The 19,652-nt window shown below is 46.8% G+C and overlaps 1 protein-coding gene across 1 annotated transcript in view; it reads left to right on the forward strand.

The window, feature by feature from the left end:
• LOC111976797 (DNA-binding protein SATB2-like) overlaps positions 1-19,652 on the forward strand; it is a 54,980-nt gene that overhangs the window by 20,724 nt on the left and 14,604 nt on the right. The window contains 10 exon segments of the mRNA XM_070448051.1: positions 12,885-13,017; positions 14,368-14,491; positions 16,357-16,459; positions 17,666-17,758; positions 17,761-17,907; positions 17,910-18,071; positions 18,074-18,151; positions 18,154-18,203; positions 19,486-19,626; positions 19,628-19,647. Coding sequence (XP_070304152.1) covers positions 12,885-13,017; positions 14,368-14,491; positions 16,357-16,459; positions 17,666-17,758; positions 17,761-17,907; positions 17,910-18,071; positions 18,074-18,151; positions 18,154-18,203; positions 19,486-19,626; positions 19,628-19,647 — 1,051 coding nt within the window.

Consider the following 19,652-nt stretch of genomic DNA (forward strand, 5'->3'; position numbering starts at 1 on the left):
ATTCTTAGGGGCTATTCACGGTGGTAGGCAATAACTGAACAGCCGCCCCTGTGTGTCAGAAAAATACCAACTTTTTGTTGTGTTGCTGGTATGTAGTATTTATTGCAGTATAATTGCTATACAACAAAATAAATCATTAAAATGATCACTGTCATGGTGCCAGCTTGGTTCACCAGACAAGTAATGTGTCATCTGGAGAGGCTCTGATTTAAAATATCACGGAATTTCTAGTTTGAACCGACAAATCTCATGTCGTGTGACGTACGTGAGAGACCTCACTTCCTACAGTACACCCACACATTGTAACAGATAGACTGGCACTGCACAGGTAATCCCTGTTTACTGGCTCAAAGTCAACAACCCTTATCACTGTCTGAATGAACTCCTTTCTTCTCTGCTTTCTGTCACTTTCCTCTCTGCCAAACTACCTGAAACACACTGTACTGCACTGTACTCTGTACCCACCGTACCCATATGCTCTACATGAACTCCTCTTCTCTTATTTTCTCTTCTCTCTGCTTTATTCTGACATACCACCTGAACCACAGACTGTACTGTACTCTGTACCCCTACGCCCTTATTGTCCCCTACATGACTCTTCCTGGGCTGAAAATACTACATTCATTATCAGAGGCGTTATGCCCATGGGTGGCACAGGGGCAAGTGCCCCCTCAGATTTGTCCTTTTTTTATGATAATGTTGTTGTTGTTTCTCATAATACTACTAGCCACCTAGCAATTGTATGAAGTTGGTATTTATCTAGACAAGATAGGTTCCCAATTGCCTAACCTCATAACTAGCTACCAAAAAGCCATTTCAGGCTATCAATCAAATTAGAATAGCTAGTTACCAGACAAGCTAAATGCCTTTTTATGCTCGCTTAGAGGCAAGCAACAATGAAGCATGCATGAGAGCACCAGCTGTTCTGGACGACTGTGTGATCACACTCTCCGTAGCCGAGGTGAGCAAGACCTTTAAACTGGTCAACATTTACAAAGCCACTGGGCCAGACGGATTACCAGGACGTGTACTCAAAGCATGCGTGGGCTAACTGGCAAGTGTCTTCACTGCCATTTTCAACCTCTCCCTGACCGAGTCTGTAATACCTACATGTTTCAAGCAGACCACCATAGTCCCTGTGCCCAAGAAAGCAAAGGTAACCTGCCTAAATGATTACCGCCCCGTAGCACTGATGTTGGTAGCCATGAAACGCTTTGAAAGGCTGGTCATGGCTCACATCAAAACCATCATCCCGGGAACCCTAGACCCAGGCCAATTCGCATACCGCCCCAACAGATCCACAGATGACGCAATCTCAATTGCACTCCACACGGCCCTTTCCCACCTGGACAAAAGGAACACCTATGTGAGAATGCTGTTCATACAGCTCAGCGTTCAACACCATAGTGCCCACAAATCTCATCACTAAGCTAAGGATACTGAGACTAAACACCTCCCTYTGCAACTGGATCCTGGACTTCCTCACGGGCCGCCCCCCAGGTGGTAAGGGTAGGCAACAACACATGTGCCACGCTGATCCTCAAAACTTGGGCCCCTCAGGGGTGCGTGCTTAGTCCCCTCTTTAACTCCCTGTTCACCCACGACTGCGTGGCCAAGCACGACTCCAACACCATCATTAAGTTTGCTGACGACAAAACAGTGTTAGGCCTGATCAACGACAACGACGAGACAGCCTATAGTGAGGAACATCTCCCTCAATGTGAGCAAGACAAAGGAGCTGATCTTGGAGTACAGAAAAAGGCAGGGCGGTAGAACAGCCCCAATTAACATCGACGGGGCTGTAGTGGAGCGTGTCAAGAGTTTCAAGTTCCTTGGTGTCCACATCACCAACGAACTATCATGGTCCAAACACACCAAGACAGTTGTGAAGAGGGCACGACAACACATTTTCCCCCTCGGGAGACTGAAAAGATTTGGCATGGGTCCCCAGATCCTCAAAGTTCTACAGCTGACCGGTTGCATAACCGCCTGGTATGGCAACTGCTTGGAATCTGACCGTAAGGTGCTACAGAGGGTAGTGCGTACGGCCCAGTACATCACTTGGGCCAAGCTTCCTGCCATCCAGGACCTATATACTAGGGGGTAACAGAGGAAGGTCCCAAAAATTGTCAAAGACTCCAGTCACCCAAGTCATAGACTGTTCTCTCTGCTACCGCATGGCAAACGGGACCAAAAGGCTCCTTAGCAGCTTCTAACCCCAAGCCATAAGACTGCTGAACAATTAATYAAATGGCCAACCGGACTATTTACATTGACCCCCCCTCTTGCTGTTTATTATCTATGCATAGTCACTTTACCCCTACCTACATGTACAWATTACTATTATTCTTTTAACTAAATGTACTGAATAAGACTCACATTTCTTTCAATCTTTTACCCAGATTTTAGCAGAGAAGAGTATTTAGTTTATAAAAATAACCACCAATCAGGAGGATACAGACAGGTCACGTGGTATGCTTAGATATACTGTGCATATTTTTTTACATAGAGGTAAGCATATGGATTATGGCTCTAGATTGCAGGAAAATGYTGTTTCAGGGGTTCAAAATTCTCCAACTTCACCAACCCCCAGCCATACTCACTTATTTTGTGCACCCTCAGATTTTTGGTGACTCTGTCAATTCTAAAGACATTGTTCAGATTGTTCAGAGGGTTCAGAGTTGTTCAGCCCTGAATAAGGCCATTTAACTAACAGTAAGCAATTACTTATATTTTCTATTCAACCTATATTCTTACTGTATTTATTGTCTGAAGGCACTGAGGTGAACGTGAGTACCGTCTCCGCCCAAAGCCACAGTTGGTCAAAGGGAGGTATTTTCCATTTTATGATATTCTTTGAATTGTTTGGATAATAGATACTGTAGGCAAATATACAGAATTGAACTATTTTATTAGTCTGTTGATATATTTTTGGTGTCGTAGTTTTAACAACAACAATCAATAATCAGACTATTACTGAGAATTACAGCTAGGATTGTACACATACACTGAGTGTACAAAACATTAGGAACACATTCCTAATATTGAGTTGCACCCTTTTAGCCCTCAGCACAGCCTCAATTTGTCAGGACATGGATTATAAGTTGTCGAAAGCATTCCACAGGATGCTGGCCCATGTTGACTCCAATGCTTCCCACAGTGGCAGGTGGACCATTCTTGATACACATGGGAAAGTGTTGAGCAGGAAAAACCCAGCAGTGTTGCAGTTCTTGACACAAACCGGTGCACCTACTACCATACCCTGTTCAAAGGCACTTCAATCTTTTGTCTTGCCAATTCACTCTCTGAATGGCACACATACACAATCCATGTCTCTATTGTCTCAAGGCGCTATACTGATTGAAGTGGATTTAACAGGTGACATCATTAAGGGATCATAGCTTTCACCTGGATTCACCTGGTCAGTCTATGTCATGGAAAGAGCAGGTGTTCCTAATGTTTTGTACACTCAGTGTATGTTATGTTGTCCTAACTTCTATTAATTCTCTTAAAAAAATGTCTTAACTGGCCTGGAACGTAAAGCATTTGCCATACATAGTATGCAGAATGTCATTACCAGCTAGTAGTTGTAGTTGTAGCCTAGCCGTGAATGCCAAGTATCGGGGAGGTCTGTCTCATCAGTCCACAGTGGTCCCCTGTCCACATAATACAGTCCTCCTAAACACATCCAGGCTGTTCAAAGCCATGATGACTAAACCAGACATCACAAATCAAATCAAATTTGATTGGTCGCATAACATTTTTCAGATGTTATCCCCAGGTCAGCTAAATGCTATTGCGTCTAGCTCCAACAGTGCAGTAATACCTAACACTACACAACCAATACACACACATCCACAAAATAAAAAGAAGGAATTAAGAAATATCTGAATGAGCAATTTCAGAGTCTGAATCTAAGTATGGAAAGTATATTGATGATGTGTATAGACAGTATATGATGGTGTGTATACTGGACATAAGGACAGTATATATAGGTGTGTTATAGACAGTTAATATGATGATGATGGTGTGTATAGACAGTATATGATGTGTGTATAGACAGTAATATGATGGTGTGTATAGACAGTATCATGATTGTGTGTATAGACAGTATGGACAGTATATGATGTGTGTATAGACAGTATATTATGGTGTGTGTTAGACAGTATGGACAGTATAGATGGTGTGTATAGCAGTATATATGGTGGTGGTATAGACATTATGGACGTATATTGAGGTCTGTGGGTGGAGGTTTATGACATCTATATGATGGTGTGTATAAGACAGGTATATGATGTGTTGGGTATAGACAGTATGGACAGTATATGATGGTGTGTATAGACCGTATAATATGAGGTGGAATGTTGGTGAGTGAGTGTAGTACAGTATGGACAGTATATGATGGTGTGTATAGACAGTATGGACAGTATATGATGGTGTGTATGAACGTATATGGTGGTTTGTATAACAGTAATGGAAGTATATGATGGTGTGTATTAGACAGTATGGACAGTTATTGATGGTGTGTGTATAGACACTATATGTATATGGTGTGTATAGACAGTATATGATGGGTGTGTATAGACAGTATATGGTGGTGTATATAGACAGTATATGATGGTGTGTATAGACAGTATATGATGGTGTGTATAGACAGTATATGATGGTGTGTATAGACAGTATATTGATGGTGTGTATAGACAGTATATTGATGGTGTGTATTAGACAGTATTGATGGTGTGGTATAGACAGTATATGATGGTGTGTATAGACAGTATATGAGGTGTGTTATAGACAGTATATGAGGGTGTGTATAGACAGTATATGAGGTGTGTATAGACAGTATATGATGGTGTTACAGTACTATGATGAATAGAAAATATGTGTACAGCAGTAGTTATATAGGATGAACTTGGACTAGAATACAGTATATAACATAAAGTGGTGATGTAAACAGTATTGGTTAATGACCATGTCCAGCAGAGAAGTTATGCACGTGCCCAAGCAGCAGCCTCATTACAAAAAGGTCGTCACTAAGCAGTCTAACTTATATATCCATCAGTCATTCACGTTAGAACTTCCTCGGTGTCACATAACCCTAGTTGCAACCACTATAAGATTCATGCCCGATCTTGGGTAGTAGTCTGGGAGTGGGGTAGGAGGGCAAAATATTGACCTTATAGGTTGCTTGCAGTCGGATGCCGTAGGCCGCACGCAACGGCGAATCTTTGCCGCGGTAGCTGTTCTATGGGCCCAGACTGTTCACGCACGCAACGACGTTTCAGCGTTCGTTTCTTTTTACGTTTTTGTTTCATGTTGTCACCGCTTGGGTGTTTTTCTGGCGGGGTTGTCGTGCGGTGTTTGTATCTGTGGTTGGTATCTGGTGTTCGCGTTTTTGGTTTCACAGCGTTGGTTACTTGTTTGGGGGCTCTTCTGTCTAGGGTGATTGTCTTCTGTGTGGTGTTTGCTGGCCGTTTTTTATGATGTGGGGGTTCCATCTTCTGGGGCGGTGGGTTATTGGTGGGTTTTGTGCAAATGTTGTTCCTTCTCGTTGGCCACGCACGCACGGCACGCATCGGCACGCACGCAGCGCCATGCAGCACGGCTTCCCACGTGCACGTAACACACACACATGCACGTCACTGCACGTACCAAAAGAACATTGGGTTTGTAATACACATCACACGATTTGTCGTGGCACCACACCACGATCTGCTACACACAACCGACACACATCACAGTTCGACACACACACAACTCACCACATCTACGGACACTATCGTCATCAACTTAACACATAACACAGCACTACGACACGCTTGTATACATGGACCAATGGCACACATCCACACACGAACCCGTCTCTCCCTTCCCCTACTCTTTCTAACAAAACATATCATTTGTTCGTTTTGATTTAATATATAAATGCGCTTTATGTTAAATGAATAATTTCTGGCTTAAATTATACATTTTTTCCTCTGCGGTCACCAACCAAAATTACACAGAGTCCGGGCTATTTTCTCCCTGTTTGAATTGTGTCCTGCATACTTGTGTCCCAGCGGTGTATTTAAATTCTCTCCCAGCACCACGGCCTTTCTTTAATTAGATCCAGTTAGTAATTAACTGGTGCATATTGTTTATTTCARTTATAAGGGTCTGAAGGCTTTTATAGAATGGAAGGGACAGACCTGTACTTTAAGGCTTCAGACAATTAACGGTGGCCGGTTGGCCAGCCACGCTGTGGGCCTCAGAGAGGAGAGTACATTGTTGCTCTGCTGCCACGTTACAGGGTCAGAGAGCTATACAGAACAAACGTTTTGAGTTTGGTTTTGTTTAGTGGATGTACAGACGACTCTAGACCTATTGTGAAATATGAGTCCTGTCACTCACAGTTTTGGTAGACATTGCCCCTAACCACAGATCTAGGATCATATTACTTTGAATCATTACCTGGCTCCTAACCTCAACCATTCGACGCATAAATAAATATCTGACCTTGTATCAGTGGTTAGGGGTAACTTCTTCCTTCTCTGTCACACATCCCTGTTCCAGTCATATATAAAATGTGTTGTGGTGGCTTACAGAACATAACAGTATTGGCAGAATGTCTTCCTTCACCCTCACTGATTGTCCACTTTGTGTTTGGACCCCAGGAAGAGTAGCTGCTGCCTTGGCCGCAGCTAATGGGGATCCCTAATAAATACAAATACACTTACCAGATAGACAGATGAATATGATCGCTAGGTTTGGTTATGATGATATGAAGTAGGACGGCTGTGTGAGTCATGCATGTGGTGTTTCCCCTGGTGTAGCTAGGGGTATGGGGGAGGGGGGGTACGAGAACTGGAACCAGTTTGGAATGAGGAGCCCTTCGTGTGCAGCTAGCCTGCTGCATCGCTTAAGCCTTGTTCCATAGGTCAGTGTGTGTGTCTCTCTGTCTGTGTCTGTCTGACTGACTGTCTGTGTCTCTCTGTCTGTCTGTGTGTCTGTGTGTCTGTGTGTGTGATTCTGTCGCTGTGTGTGTGTCTGTGTGTGCGTGTGTAGGCACATACGTGTTTCTGTGTGTCTGTGAGTACGTGTGTATCTGTCAGAGTGTGTGTGTGTAAGAGCCAATTTATGCTTGATCCCAAAATGTGGTCAGAGGCGCCGTATGGATGGTGTGACGCAATTGTGAAGCATCCGGAGGCACGCAGAGGCCAAACTGATCTCAGTACCACATCGCTGGATGCCTTTCAAATGTTATAACAATGCGGAGGGCTCTGTATACCTCGCATTGACATGATTGGTTGATGGTTGGTGAGGGCGGGAGGTCTTGTATAAATGCAAACTCACCTCTTTGACAACTTCCTTCACAACAACTCTGCGCTGCTCGGCAAAGTGCAATAAGTATGAATGTCCTGACTTCTGCAGAGGCCATATCACCTTAAATGCTGCACGGCCAATGGAGACTGCGGATTGACCATGCAGCGCCTTTAAGAGAGAGAGAGAGATTAAAGGAGAAGGAAAGAGGACAAGCCTGTGTGTGTTTGTGTGGATGGGCACATATTGGCACAAGCCAAGCCACCAGTTGGCCACATGAAGGGACGTCTTTGGGAGGCGGAATTTTTATGTGGAAATGGGAACAATGATTTCTATTAAAATATATATGGACATGAAGCAGGAGCCACATAACAAGGGGCCAAAACTGATTCATTAATAATGCATTCACCACTGCTATGCGTGTGTATGCAAACTTGTGCACTTTAAAATGCATGCCAAACAAAAAAACATTGATTTCAAAGTTTAACAAACCATGCAACTCTATACACAAGGACTACTTTTAAGAATTTACACCAAACATTTGACAAAAACAGTGCAGATGCAAAGTTTGGTAACAGAATTTCGGTAAAATATCCCTGTTTTTTGTGACCACATTTTCCAAAAACTCTGTTAAATATCCACTTCGAATGAAGATTTAAAGATGTCTGCAGAGAGAATGGGGTGTCAGCTATGACATGACACCTTCACTTAAAAAATATATATATTTTGGTTATTGAACTACAGTTAAGTGAAGTGGATTTACACCCGGTAACAGAATTGGGTTAAGGTTAGGGTCATGGGTCCCTGATCTGTCCTATACATAAATTAATAATATTAATGTTATTTTCTTCATGGGGATATATCCTAAATAGGTACACAAAGGTAGAAATATGCAATATCCTCGTTTGCATATTTGTGTATTATTCTACGGTCGGTCGGTGTTCAGTGGGTACAGATGCTGGTTACAGTAAATTAAAAGAGAGGGGGCCCATGGGTAGTTGTCAGTAAGAGCCGGAATCACTGGCGTAGCACATATCCCCATAGCCCTTGCAAGGCCGGGGTCCGACGAGCTTTGGGGGCCATCCCGAAGGTCGGGCCCCCCAGATAGCATATGAACACGTCACAAGCCATGATTTTTTAAAATTATTACAGGAAACTGCACAATTATCTCTCAGCCTCATAGCAAAATTTGTACAATAGCAGGAAATTAACTCAGGGATTCTTAAGCCTGGAAAATCCTTGTCCATGTTGGCTCTATGCCTGGAAATGCCCTTATTCCTAATATTTAGGATTGAAAATGGTTGAATAATGTATATATGCCTTAATATTTTTTTGATAGACTCTTATCTTTCATTTGATACTAGATTTGACATGCTCCTATGAGCTTCCCATGTTGGTGCTCACGGCCTTTATGTAGACTCTTCTGGCTGGGGGGTGATAGGGCCATAGTGGCTCCGTGTGTGTGAGCCTTGGGTCCCCACCACGCCCAAGCCCCCTTTCCTTCACTGTTCCCAGGCCCCCTACCCAGTCTGTAGTAGCCAGCCAACCTATACCCTCCACTGTCCCCTAGCCAGCCAACCTATACCCTCCAATGTCCCCAGGGCCCCTAGCCAGCCAGCCTAATGTCCCCCGGGCGCCCTAGCCAGCCAGCCTATACCTCCAATGTCGCCCCAGGGCCCCTAGCCAGCCAGCCTATACCTCCACTGTCCCAGGCCCCTAGCCAGCCGGCTATACCCTCCACTGTCTCAGGCCCCCTAAGCCAGCCGGCCTATACCCTCGCACTGTCCGTCAGGCCCCTAGCCAGGCCGGCCTATACCCTCCACTGTCCTCAGGTCCCCTAGCCAGCCGGCCTATACCTCCACTGTCCTCAGGCCCCCTAGCCAGCCGGCCTATACCCTCCACTGTCCTCAGGCCCCTAGCCAGCCGCCTTACCCTCCACTGTCCTCAGGCCCCCTAGCCAGCCGGCCTATACCCTCCACTGTCCTCAGGTCCCCCTAGCCAGCCGGCCCTATACCCTCCACTGTCCTCAGGCCCCTAGCCAGCCGGCCTATACCCTCCACTGTCCTCAGGCCCCTAGCCAGCCGGCCTACTTTACCCTCCACTGTCCTCAGGCCCCCTAGCCAGCCAGCATATACCCTCCACTGTCCCCAGGCCCCCTAGCGCGAGCCAGCATATACCCTCCACTGTCCTCAGGCCCCTAAACTAGCCGGCCTATACCCTCCCTGTCCTCAGGCCCCTAGCCAGCCGGCCTATTACCCTCCACTGTCCTCAGGCCCCTAGCTAGCCGGCCTATACCCTCCACTGTCCTCAGGCCCCCTAGCCAGCGGCGCTATATCCCTCCACTGTCCCCAGGCCCCTAGCGTAGCCGGCCTATACCCTCCACTGTCCTCAGGCCCCTAGCCAGCCGGCCTATACCCTCCACTGTCCTCAGGCCCCCTAGCCAGCCGGCCTATACCCTCCACTGTCCTCAGGCCCCCTAGCCAGCCGGCCTATACCCTCCACTGTCCTCAGGCCCCTAGCCAGCCGGCCTATACCCTCACTGTTCCTCAGGCCCCCTAGCCAGCCGGCCTTATACCCTCCACTGTCCTCAGGCCCCCTAGCCAGCCGGCCTATACCCTCCACTGTCCTCCGGCCCCGCTAGCTAGCCGGCCTATACCTCACTGTCCTCAGGCCCTCTAACCAGCCGGCCTAATACCCTCCCCTGTCCTCCGGCCCCTAGCTAGCCGGCCTATACCCTCCACTGTCCTCAGGCCCCTAGCCAGCCGGCCTATACCCTCCACTGTCCCAAGGCCCCCTAGCTAGCCGGCCTATACCCTCACTGTCCCTCAGGCCCCCTAAGCTAGCCGGCCTATACCCTCCACTGCCTCAGGCCCCTAGCCAGCCGGCCTATACCCTCCACTGTCCTCAGGCCCCCTAGCTAGCCGCCTATACCCTCCATGTCCTCAGGCCCCTAGCCAGCCGCGCCTATACCCTCCACTGTCCTCAGGCCCGCCTAGCCAGCCGACCGGCCTATACCCTCCACTGTCCTCAGGCCCCCTAGCCAGCCGGCCTATACCTCCACTGTCCTAGGCCCGCTAAGCAGCCGGCCTATACCCTCGCACTTGTCCTCAGGTCCCCTAGCCAGCGCGGCCTATACACTCACTGTCCTCAGGCCCCTAGCCAGCCGGCCTATACCCTCCACTGTCCTCAGGCCCCCTAGCTAGCCGGCCTATATCCCTCCACTGTCTCCAGGCCGCCTCCGCCTAGCCGGCCTTATAACCCTCCACTGTCCCCAGGCCCCCTATGCAGCCCTCAGCCCGGCGCTATACCCTCCACTGTCCTCAGGCCCCCTAGCCGCCGGCCTATACCCTCCACTGTCCGCCAGGCCCCCTAGCGCCGGCCTATACGCCTCCACTGTCCTCAGGCCCCCTAGCGGCCCCTAGCCAGCCGGCCTATACCCTCCACTGTCCTCAGGCCCCCTAGCCAGCCGGCCTATACCCTCCACTGTCCTCAGGCCCCCTAGCCAGCCGGCCTATACCCTCCACTGCACAATGTGACACACAATGAGGGAAACAGATCAGCTCTCCCAAATCAAAGCTAACCGAGCTACATAAACAGAAAGCACTCAGAGAGAGAAGAGGGAAAATGATCTGAGAGGAGGGGGATGAAGGAGGGCAGTTCAACACAAATTGTCTTCATCTGTCTCCATAGCTTTTCCTCTCTAATTCAGTATCTGGGCAAAATATCTATCCACAGATACACAGTTAATAGTGGAAGAAACAGCAGAGTTCCTTGCCTTCCTCTCTGGAACTGAAGGATTGGATCACTTAACCCATCTTTAGTACAGGGCACAACTGAGACTAACACCTATTGTTGAAARAATAGGAAGTAAATGTGGTTTGCAGTGTTATGGTTGGGCAATGTCCCATTGTCTCCACCACGTCTGTGTTTTTTTTAAGCAATACAGTACTGCTTCTTTGGATGCACGACACTGAAGCTGTTTGACTATTAGATTGTGTTGTGTGCACCCATGTGTGTGTGTGTATGTGTGTGTATGTGTGTGTATGTGTGTGTATGTGTGTGTGTGTGTGTGTGTGTGTGTGCGTGTGTGTGTGTGTGAGAGAGAGAGAGATCTATCAGGCCCCGTCTGGCTCTGATTTAGAGGATAGTAATGCGATTAGCATTGTTTAGTTTTCACAGCTCCAGTCAGCAAGAGTCTCAATGGAAGGCCCTGTGTGTGTTTATGTTTACAGTATTATTGTTCTGTTATTTATACCTAAGAGGTCCACATCTTACACAGTTATTCCCCTTCTCCTTTTTCCACACTCATTAGTTCTGTCTGTAGATCATCGGCGTGGGTTGTAGATGGACATTTATTTGCAAGGCTTTCATACAAAGCTAAAGAACACCCACAAACTGCAGGGAACTGTAGTGGGTAGTGTAGTGGTAAGTGAGGAGAGGAAAACGCATTAGAAATACAAACATAATGTATCTCTTTATTCTCTGCTCCAACTCTCAATGTGACTAATGACAGCCATGAGCAACATTAGACACTCTTTGTCTCTGAGGCAATATAGTGGTGAATTATACAGCAGTTTTTAATGTTTTAAGGCTGGGCTGTAACAAAAGCCTGCACCACTCAATTAGTGGCAGCAGGGGTTGGGGGATCTCTCCCAACCCTGACAAACCTGTTCTATAGAATAGTTACCTCGTATTACCCTGCTAGCCCAACCCATCCCACCTCTCCCTCATACAATGAGGGCCACTTTTACAGCATTCAATTTAGGTTGATCAAACAACCATTGACCTGTTTTATTGCAGGTATTACTGAGTGGGTTGACGTGTAGCCCCAGCCTTCTATACACTGTCTTGTCTTGTCTGTCTGCTGTGTTGACGTCTTCTACCCGGTGTGTGTCTGTGTGTGGTTAATGGGGCTAGCTCATTGGGTGTCTCTTCCATAGTTGATAAGGTTCTAATAGATAAGGCTCTATCTGCTTTGCAGCCTCAAAGGAACTGGTCCGCTGGAAGAGAGAGACCTTCACACACACAAACATACACACACACACCTGGACAGATATCCATGGGCACGTAAACACAAACACAGACAGCAAACCCACATGTTCACACACTCAGACAGACAGACAGATAGGGAGTCATGTGCCAACTGGCACTTTGTTAGCAACCCCCGAACTGCAAACACTTTGTTCTCCCTGCAAAGCCATATTTTCTGTAGTAGCATACTGCCCACGCACACACGCATACACACACACGCGCACATGTTCTCTGATCCTCTCTATTTCATGGAGGTTTTATTCTGGGCAGTGTTACCAGGGGTTAAGTACTGTGGTGATGATGTCATGGAACAATATAATGATGTTGGGGGTTAATTAAGTTTACCTCTCCCTATTACTGTGTGTGTTTTTGAGCGGGGGGAGCTGATATTATTTGTGTCTCACTAATCATCTCTCTCTCTCGCTCCTCTCACTCTCTCTCTCTCTCTCTCTCTCTCTCTCTCTCTCTCTCTCTCTCTCTCTCTCTCTCTCTCTCTCTCTCGGTCTCTCTCTTTCTCTCGCTCTCTCTCGCTGTCTCTCGCCTCTCTCTCTCAGGCATCATCAAGGTGGGTCGTTGAACCCTCGCCCATCCATTCCTATCAGATGCTCCTGAAGCCACGGTGGCTGATATGTTGCTGGACGTCTATCACATGGTCACCCTCCGCATCAGCTACAGAGGTGTGAGTGTGTGTGTGTGTGTGTGTGTGTGTGTGTGTGTGTGTGTGTGTGTGTGTGTGTGTGTGTGTGTGTGTGTGTGTGTGTGTGTGTGTGTGTGTGTGTGTGTGTGTGTTGTGTGTGTGTGTGTGTGTGTGTGTGTTGTGTGTGGTGTGTGTGGGTGTGTGTGTGTGTGTGTGTGCTGTTGAGGAGTGAGGAGGAAAATGTGGAGGGCAAGTATAGCTTTAGCTACACAGCCTATAAACTTACAGTGACAGAATTTATTGAAAGGCTTTGTATTTCCACTGTTTAGATTGATTTTGGAGATACTACAACATTCCAACTGTTGGAATAAAGTTGGAGTATTTCAATGTTATTAAATCAGACAGAGTTCTTTGGGTGACTGATGTCATCTTGGCATTTTCAAAATTTTTACTATAGGCCTCTGTAGTTCAACAGTTTACTGTTGTGGAGCATTAGGTTTAAAATCTAAATTGGGAACGATCCAAGGAGCCAGCTAGCCCAGATCCCAGCATCAGAGATTGATTTATTATCTGCATTTTTCTCCAAGAGGGCTTTCATGTCAGTAACTTGCACTTTTCCAAAGAATCAGTGAACATGGCCCTGATAGCCAGATAAACAGAGATGGATAGACTCCAGATAATTGGATTGTGGTCCTTATTGTGTTGTCGCATACCATCCAGCTTTGTTTACATCTGTCTCCATGATAATGGTATTGCCTGACATGTATAGTATTGCCATGGTGAGAGAGGAAGCCCAGTGGCTGGCAGTGGGAGAAGATGGATTTTGGCCAACATTTTGCAAACATTCTCATCAAAGAAACATTTGATCTCAATATAGTCTTCTGTTCCCCAAAACTTGGCGCCATTTTTTAAATGGCGTTGTTTAGAAGGAGTGCAAGATCGAATTTAGTTCTTGCACACTCTCACTTCACAGAGAAGATGTTCTCTAACATGCTAGAACGTGCCAATAGGATCTCGCTAGCTCGTGCTTGGATCTGCCCACTATGATTAATTTGCTCCCATTGGAAACAACAGGCTGTGGTCTATCTTGGGTTAGTTATAAAAATCTTTGGTATTGCCCTTAGCGACTGATCTGAGTTTAGGTCAATATATAGGTGGTTTGTGGGATAGTACAATATCTGGATAGGACAGTGCAGACCAATTCCCTAGTTGTTGACTAAATAGTTCTGACTTCAAGAATTCAGTCACTATGATGCAGTGATGAACTTACACAAGGCTGGTGCAACCTAACCTTGTTAAACCAGACTGAAAACAGCATTCAGTATAGATTAGCCAGGCTACGTGCAACCAGCCCCAGGACAGGAAATAGGAAGTGACTGATTTTTTTTATGGTTCTACAGCTTTGCCAAGCTGGAGGACCTTCCGTCAGAGCAGTGGAACCACGCYACGGTGAGGAACGCCCTCAAGGAGCTTCTCAAGGAGATGAACCAAAGCACACTGGCCAAGGAGTGCCCCCTCTCACAGGTGATACTGCACCCCTATCAAACCTCCACAACACTCCAATACTACCCTGATCTGCTCAATTCTCTCACAATCAGTGCTTTAAAATGTGACCATTGTGGTCGCATATGCTCCTAAATATACACTGAGTGCACAAAACATTAGGAACACCTTCTTAATATTGAGTTGCACCCCCTCAATTCATCAGGGCATGGACTCTACAAGGTGTCGAAAGCATTCCACAGGGATGCTGGCCCATGTTGACTCCAATGCTTCCCACAGTTGTGTCAAGTTGGCTGGATGTCCTTTGGGTGGTGGACCATTCTTGATACACACAGAAAACTGTTGAGGGTAAAAAAATCCAGCAGCGTTGCAGTTCTTGACACATTACATTTACGTCATTTAGCAGACGCTCTTATCCAGAGCGACTTACAGTAGAGTGCATACATTTTATTACATTTTTTACATACTGAGACAAGGATATCCCTACCGGCCAAGAGCAGACGCTCTTATCCAGAGCGACTTACAGTAGAGTGCATACTATTTTATTACATTTTTACATACTGAGACAAGGATATCCCTACCGGCCAAACCCTCCCTACCGGCCAAACCCTCCCTAACCCGGACAACGCTATGCCAATTGTGCGCCGCCCCACGGATCTCCCGGTTGCGGCCGGCTGCGACAGAGCCTGGGCGCGAACCCAGCCCAGCCTGGGCGCGAACCCAGAGACTCTGGTAGGCGCAGCTAGCACTGCGATGCAGTGCCCTAGACCACTGCGCCACCCGGGAGACGGTTTGACTGTGTGTGTGTGCTGTTGAGGACACACTCAAACCGATACACCTGGTACCTACTACCATACCCGTTGAAAGGCACTTAAATCTTTTGTCTTGCCCATTCACCCTCTGAATGGCACACACACACAATCCATGTCTCAATTGTCTCAAGGCTTAAAAATAGTTCCGTAACCTGTCTCCTCCCCTTCATCTACACTGATTGAAGTGGATTTAACAAGTGGCATCAATAAGGGATCATCGCGTTCACCTGGGTTCACCTGGTCAGTCTATGTCATGGAAAGAGCTGGTGTTCCTAATGTTTTGTACACTCAGTGTATTGCTGTGCGTAGAAACAAATCTGCCATATAGTAATTGTCGTAATGATTAGGTTTCGCGGTACCTCATATGTTACCTCATAAGTCATGTTACCATCACTAAGAGAACCTATTGTTCAAAAGTTGTGACCCATTACCTGCACTACTTTTTTCCCTTCTATTGCGCATTGACGCTGCAGCTTTATGCATCACCATTGGCGGGCCGCATTTTATATTCATATACCATGACGCAGGCCATTAACACTTTAAATCATGTTACCTCATTAGCTAGCTAGTTAACAACCTGGTAACTTTACCAGTATATCCGAACATTAGGGGGCACAGAAGGAATGGAAAAGGCATAGCTCCTTCAGAAGATCAATCATCATAGCAATGAATGAATGACAGATTCACACGCCATCTCTCAGAACCTCGCTGACACTCTTAAAAAGACAGTGTACAATTTTCTATGTAATTCATCTCAATAGGAGACAATGCTTTTTACACAATGTAGAAACCTAACATTCCCCAAATGACTTTATGTATGTGTGTTATTTATGTATCTGTGCATGCTGTGTTTAATGGGAGCTCAATGTGTGGGTGTTGATCCCTGCATCAATTGCATCCATGTGTGTGTGGCTGCTATGGCGATGGGCTAGATTTCAATGGGTGGCTTCCCCTGGTGATATATGGATATCTTTTTCAATGATCGTTTGTGTATGTGTATGTGTGTGTTTGTGTGTGCAAGTGAGCAAGCATTCAAATTGATCACCAATTAATTAAACATCTCTCTCCCTACAGAGTATGATTTCCTCAATAGTAAACAGCTCCTACTATGCCAATGTCTCCACTGCCAAATGCCAGGARTTTGGACGCTGGTACAAGAAGTACAAGAAAATCAAAGGTGAGAGTTGTGACCTCTGGGAACTCCCAACTAGCATGGACCAATTCTCTCCTGCACACCATTTCCTCCAACCACCTTTTTATTTTATTTATCTAGGCAAGTCAGTTAAGAACAAATTCTTATTTACAATGACGGCCTACACCGGCCAAACTCAGACGACGCTGGGCCAATTGTGCACCACCCTATGGGACTCCCAATCACAGCCGGTTGTGAAACAGTCTGGATTTGAACCAGGTTGTCTGTAGTGACACCTCTAGCACCGTGATGCTGTGTTAGACCATTGCACCACTTGGGGGCCCGGACCATCTCACAACCACTTTACTAACTGTCTCCTGTCCTTCTCTAGCCTATACCTTAGCCAATGATTACCATGTACTGGATTGGCCAAGCCATTTGAGCGACAGCCTATTAGCGGCCAATGGCCATTYCCAGTCCTGTCCTGGGCTGACCCCTGGCTGCCATCTGAAAGAGGGAGGAAGAGAAGATAATAAAGGAAATCTAAAGTAGGGGGCCCGTGTCGCCTGTTAACTGGCATCTCCTTCACACAGGGAGCACTGACTCTTCTTTATTAGAACCAGCTGATCTGTCCAGTGTAACCACAACCACAGGGGGTTCTACAGTACAACACAGGACTGCCTCACAGACAGTCACACACAGACCACTGACCCCTCCTCAGCCTGTCTGTCTGTTTGTCTCTCCATCCACACATCCAGCACACAATGCCTGCATGGGACAATTTCTCCCCTACTCTCCAGCCCCCTTGTCCCCCATCCCGCACACACATACATGCGTACACACACATACACACACGCACACACACACTCCCCCATAGCTCTATAATTACCCTGCCGGACAGATCAAAGCAAAGCCTAAACCACAAACACAGAGTCACAGAGAGACCAGAGGAGAATAAAGTGATGTGGAGGGAGGCAGCGGTTGTCTGACAGAGTGAGTTGATGCAGTGTTGGGTTACACAGCCACTCCACTATTAGTTCTGGTCTCTGCCTGGCAGGGAAAAACACACGCTGTACGTTCACTAGCCTCCAGATGTGGACACAGTGAGTAATGGGTGATCACCCATTGACTGGCTGTCCTGTCAGTCATAGTCGAGGAGTGTACATAGGTGTAGAGGAGAGGAATGTGTGTACAGTAGGTGTGTGTGTTGTTAAGTGTTGCATCTCTCACCCTATTTCTCTCGTTTCCTAGGAGATTATCTGGAGAAGATGTGGCCAGGAAGAGATCATTCAGAAATCAAAGGTGAGGAATCCACTGTTTGTACTGTTTCTATGATTGAAGTTAGAATGTGGCCCACTATGTTAGACCAGCATCACACTCATCTCCCCCTCTTCCTTCCTTCCTTCCTTCCTTCCTTCCTTCCTTCCTTCCTTCCTTCCTTCCTTCCTTCCCCTCCAGCCTCCTTCAGCCTCTCCTCGGCCCAGGCGGGCTTCTCTCCCCCAGCTTAGCCCTCAGCTTGTCCGACAGCAGCTAGCCATGGCTCACCTCATCAACCAGCAGCTCGCTGTTAACCGCCTGCTAGCCCACCAGCACCCACAGGCCCTCAACCAGCAGTTCCTCAACCACCCTCCCATCCCTCGGCCCTCCAAGGCAGGGGCCTTGGGGACCCCGGGAACAACCCATCTGCTGCGGAAGTCTCCACTGATATCTACCAGCACGTCAGGGACGAACTAGAGAGAGCAGCGTCTCACAGGCTGTGTTCGCTCGCGTGGCCTTCAACAGAACACAGGTAACCAGACTAACAGAACACAGTTAACAGAGTACAGGGAACCATAGAATGCTGTGATATACTGTAACAGAAGACATGTAACCATGAACACAGGTGACATAGGTAACAGAACACAGGTAACCATAGAACACAGGTGACATAGGTAACAGAACACAGGTAACCATAGAACACAGTGACATATGTAACAGAACACAGATAACCATAAAACACGGTGACATAGGTAACAGAACACAGATAACCATAAAACACAGATGACATAGGTAACAGAACACAGATAACCATAAAACACGGTGACATAGGTAACAGAACACAGATAACCATAAAACACAGGTGACATAGGTAACAGAACACAGATAACCATAAACACAGGTGACATGGGTAACAGAACACAGGTAACCATAGAACACAGATGACATAGGTAACAGAAAACAGATAACCATAAAACACAGGTGACATAGGTAACAGAACACAGATAACCATAAAACACAGGTGACATGGGTAACAGAACACAGGTAACCATAGAACACAGATGACATAGGTAACAGAACACAGATAACCATAAAACACAGGTGACATAGGTAACAGAACACAGATAACCATAAAACACAGGTGACATGGGTAACAGAACACACAGGTAACCATAGAACACAGGTGACATGGGTAACAGAACACAGGTAACCATAGAACACAGATGACATAGGTAACAGAACACAGGTAACCATACATGATGGCCTTCAACAGAATACAGGGCAGGAAACCCACCAAGTATGTAGCCACACATAGGGCAGGGCAGGGCAGAGCAGAGGTAAAGGACTGAAGACAGGGTGAGAGGATAGAATAATGTAATGTCAATGCTGATGTCCCATTCAAGCTTTACAAAACAATTTGGAATATTGGGATGACTTTGAGATAAGTTAGCAGTAATATTTCTATGATTGGTTTCTCCTCGGGGTTTCAGCCAGTTTCAATTTCATCTCTGAGTGTTATGAGTGAGGTAAGCTGATGCCACAGCTTGCTGTGTTTCCCCGCTCCAGTTCAGTCTTTTTCTCCGCCCTCCAGCAGTACCACACACTGCTGCATTCACACACAGTCACGCCCCATTAGAGCCAATATGGAGCCCACATGAAGGGTTTAGGGCAGGTGAAGTGTGCATGTGTGTGTTGTGTGTGCATGCATGCACATGGTTGTACGAGCGAGTGCGTACAGTGTGTGTGTGTGCAACCACTCTTCTAAATGTATACGTTTGCGGCGTGCGTGCTGTGTGTGTGTGTGTGTGCACCAGGGCCTGCTGTCGGAGATCCTGCGGAAGGAGGAGGACCCTCGCTCTGCCTCTCAGTCCCTGCTGGTCAACCTCAAAGCCATGCAGAACTTCCTCAACCTCCCTGAGGGGGAGAGAGACGCGTATTACCAGGAGGAGCGTGAGCCGCAGCATGAATCCCCCCCTTGTTC

Source organism: Salvelinus sp. IW2-2015, linkage group LG2 (assembly GCF_002910315.2).
Source record: "Salvelinus sp. IW2-2015 linkage group LG2, ASM291031v2, whole genome shotgun sequence".
Taxonomy (NCBI): Eukaryota; Metazoa; Chordata; class Actinopteri; order Salmoniformes; family Salmonidae; genus Salvelinus; species Salvelinus sp. IW2-2015.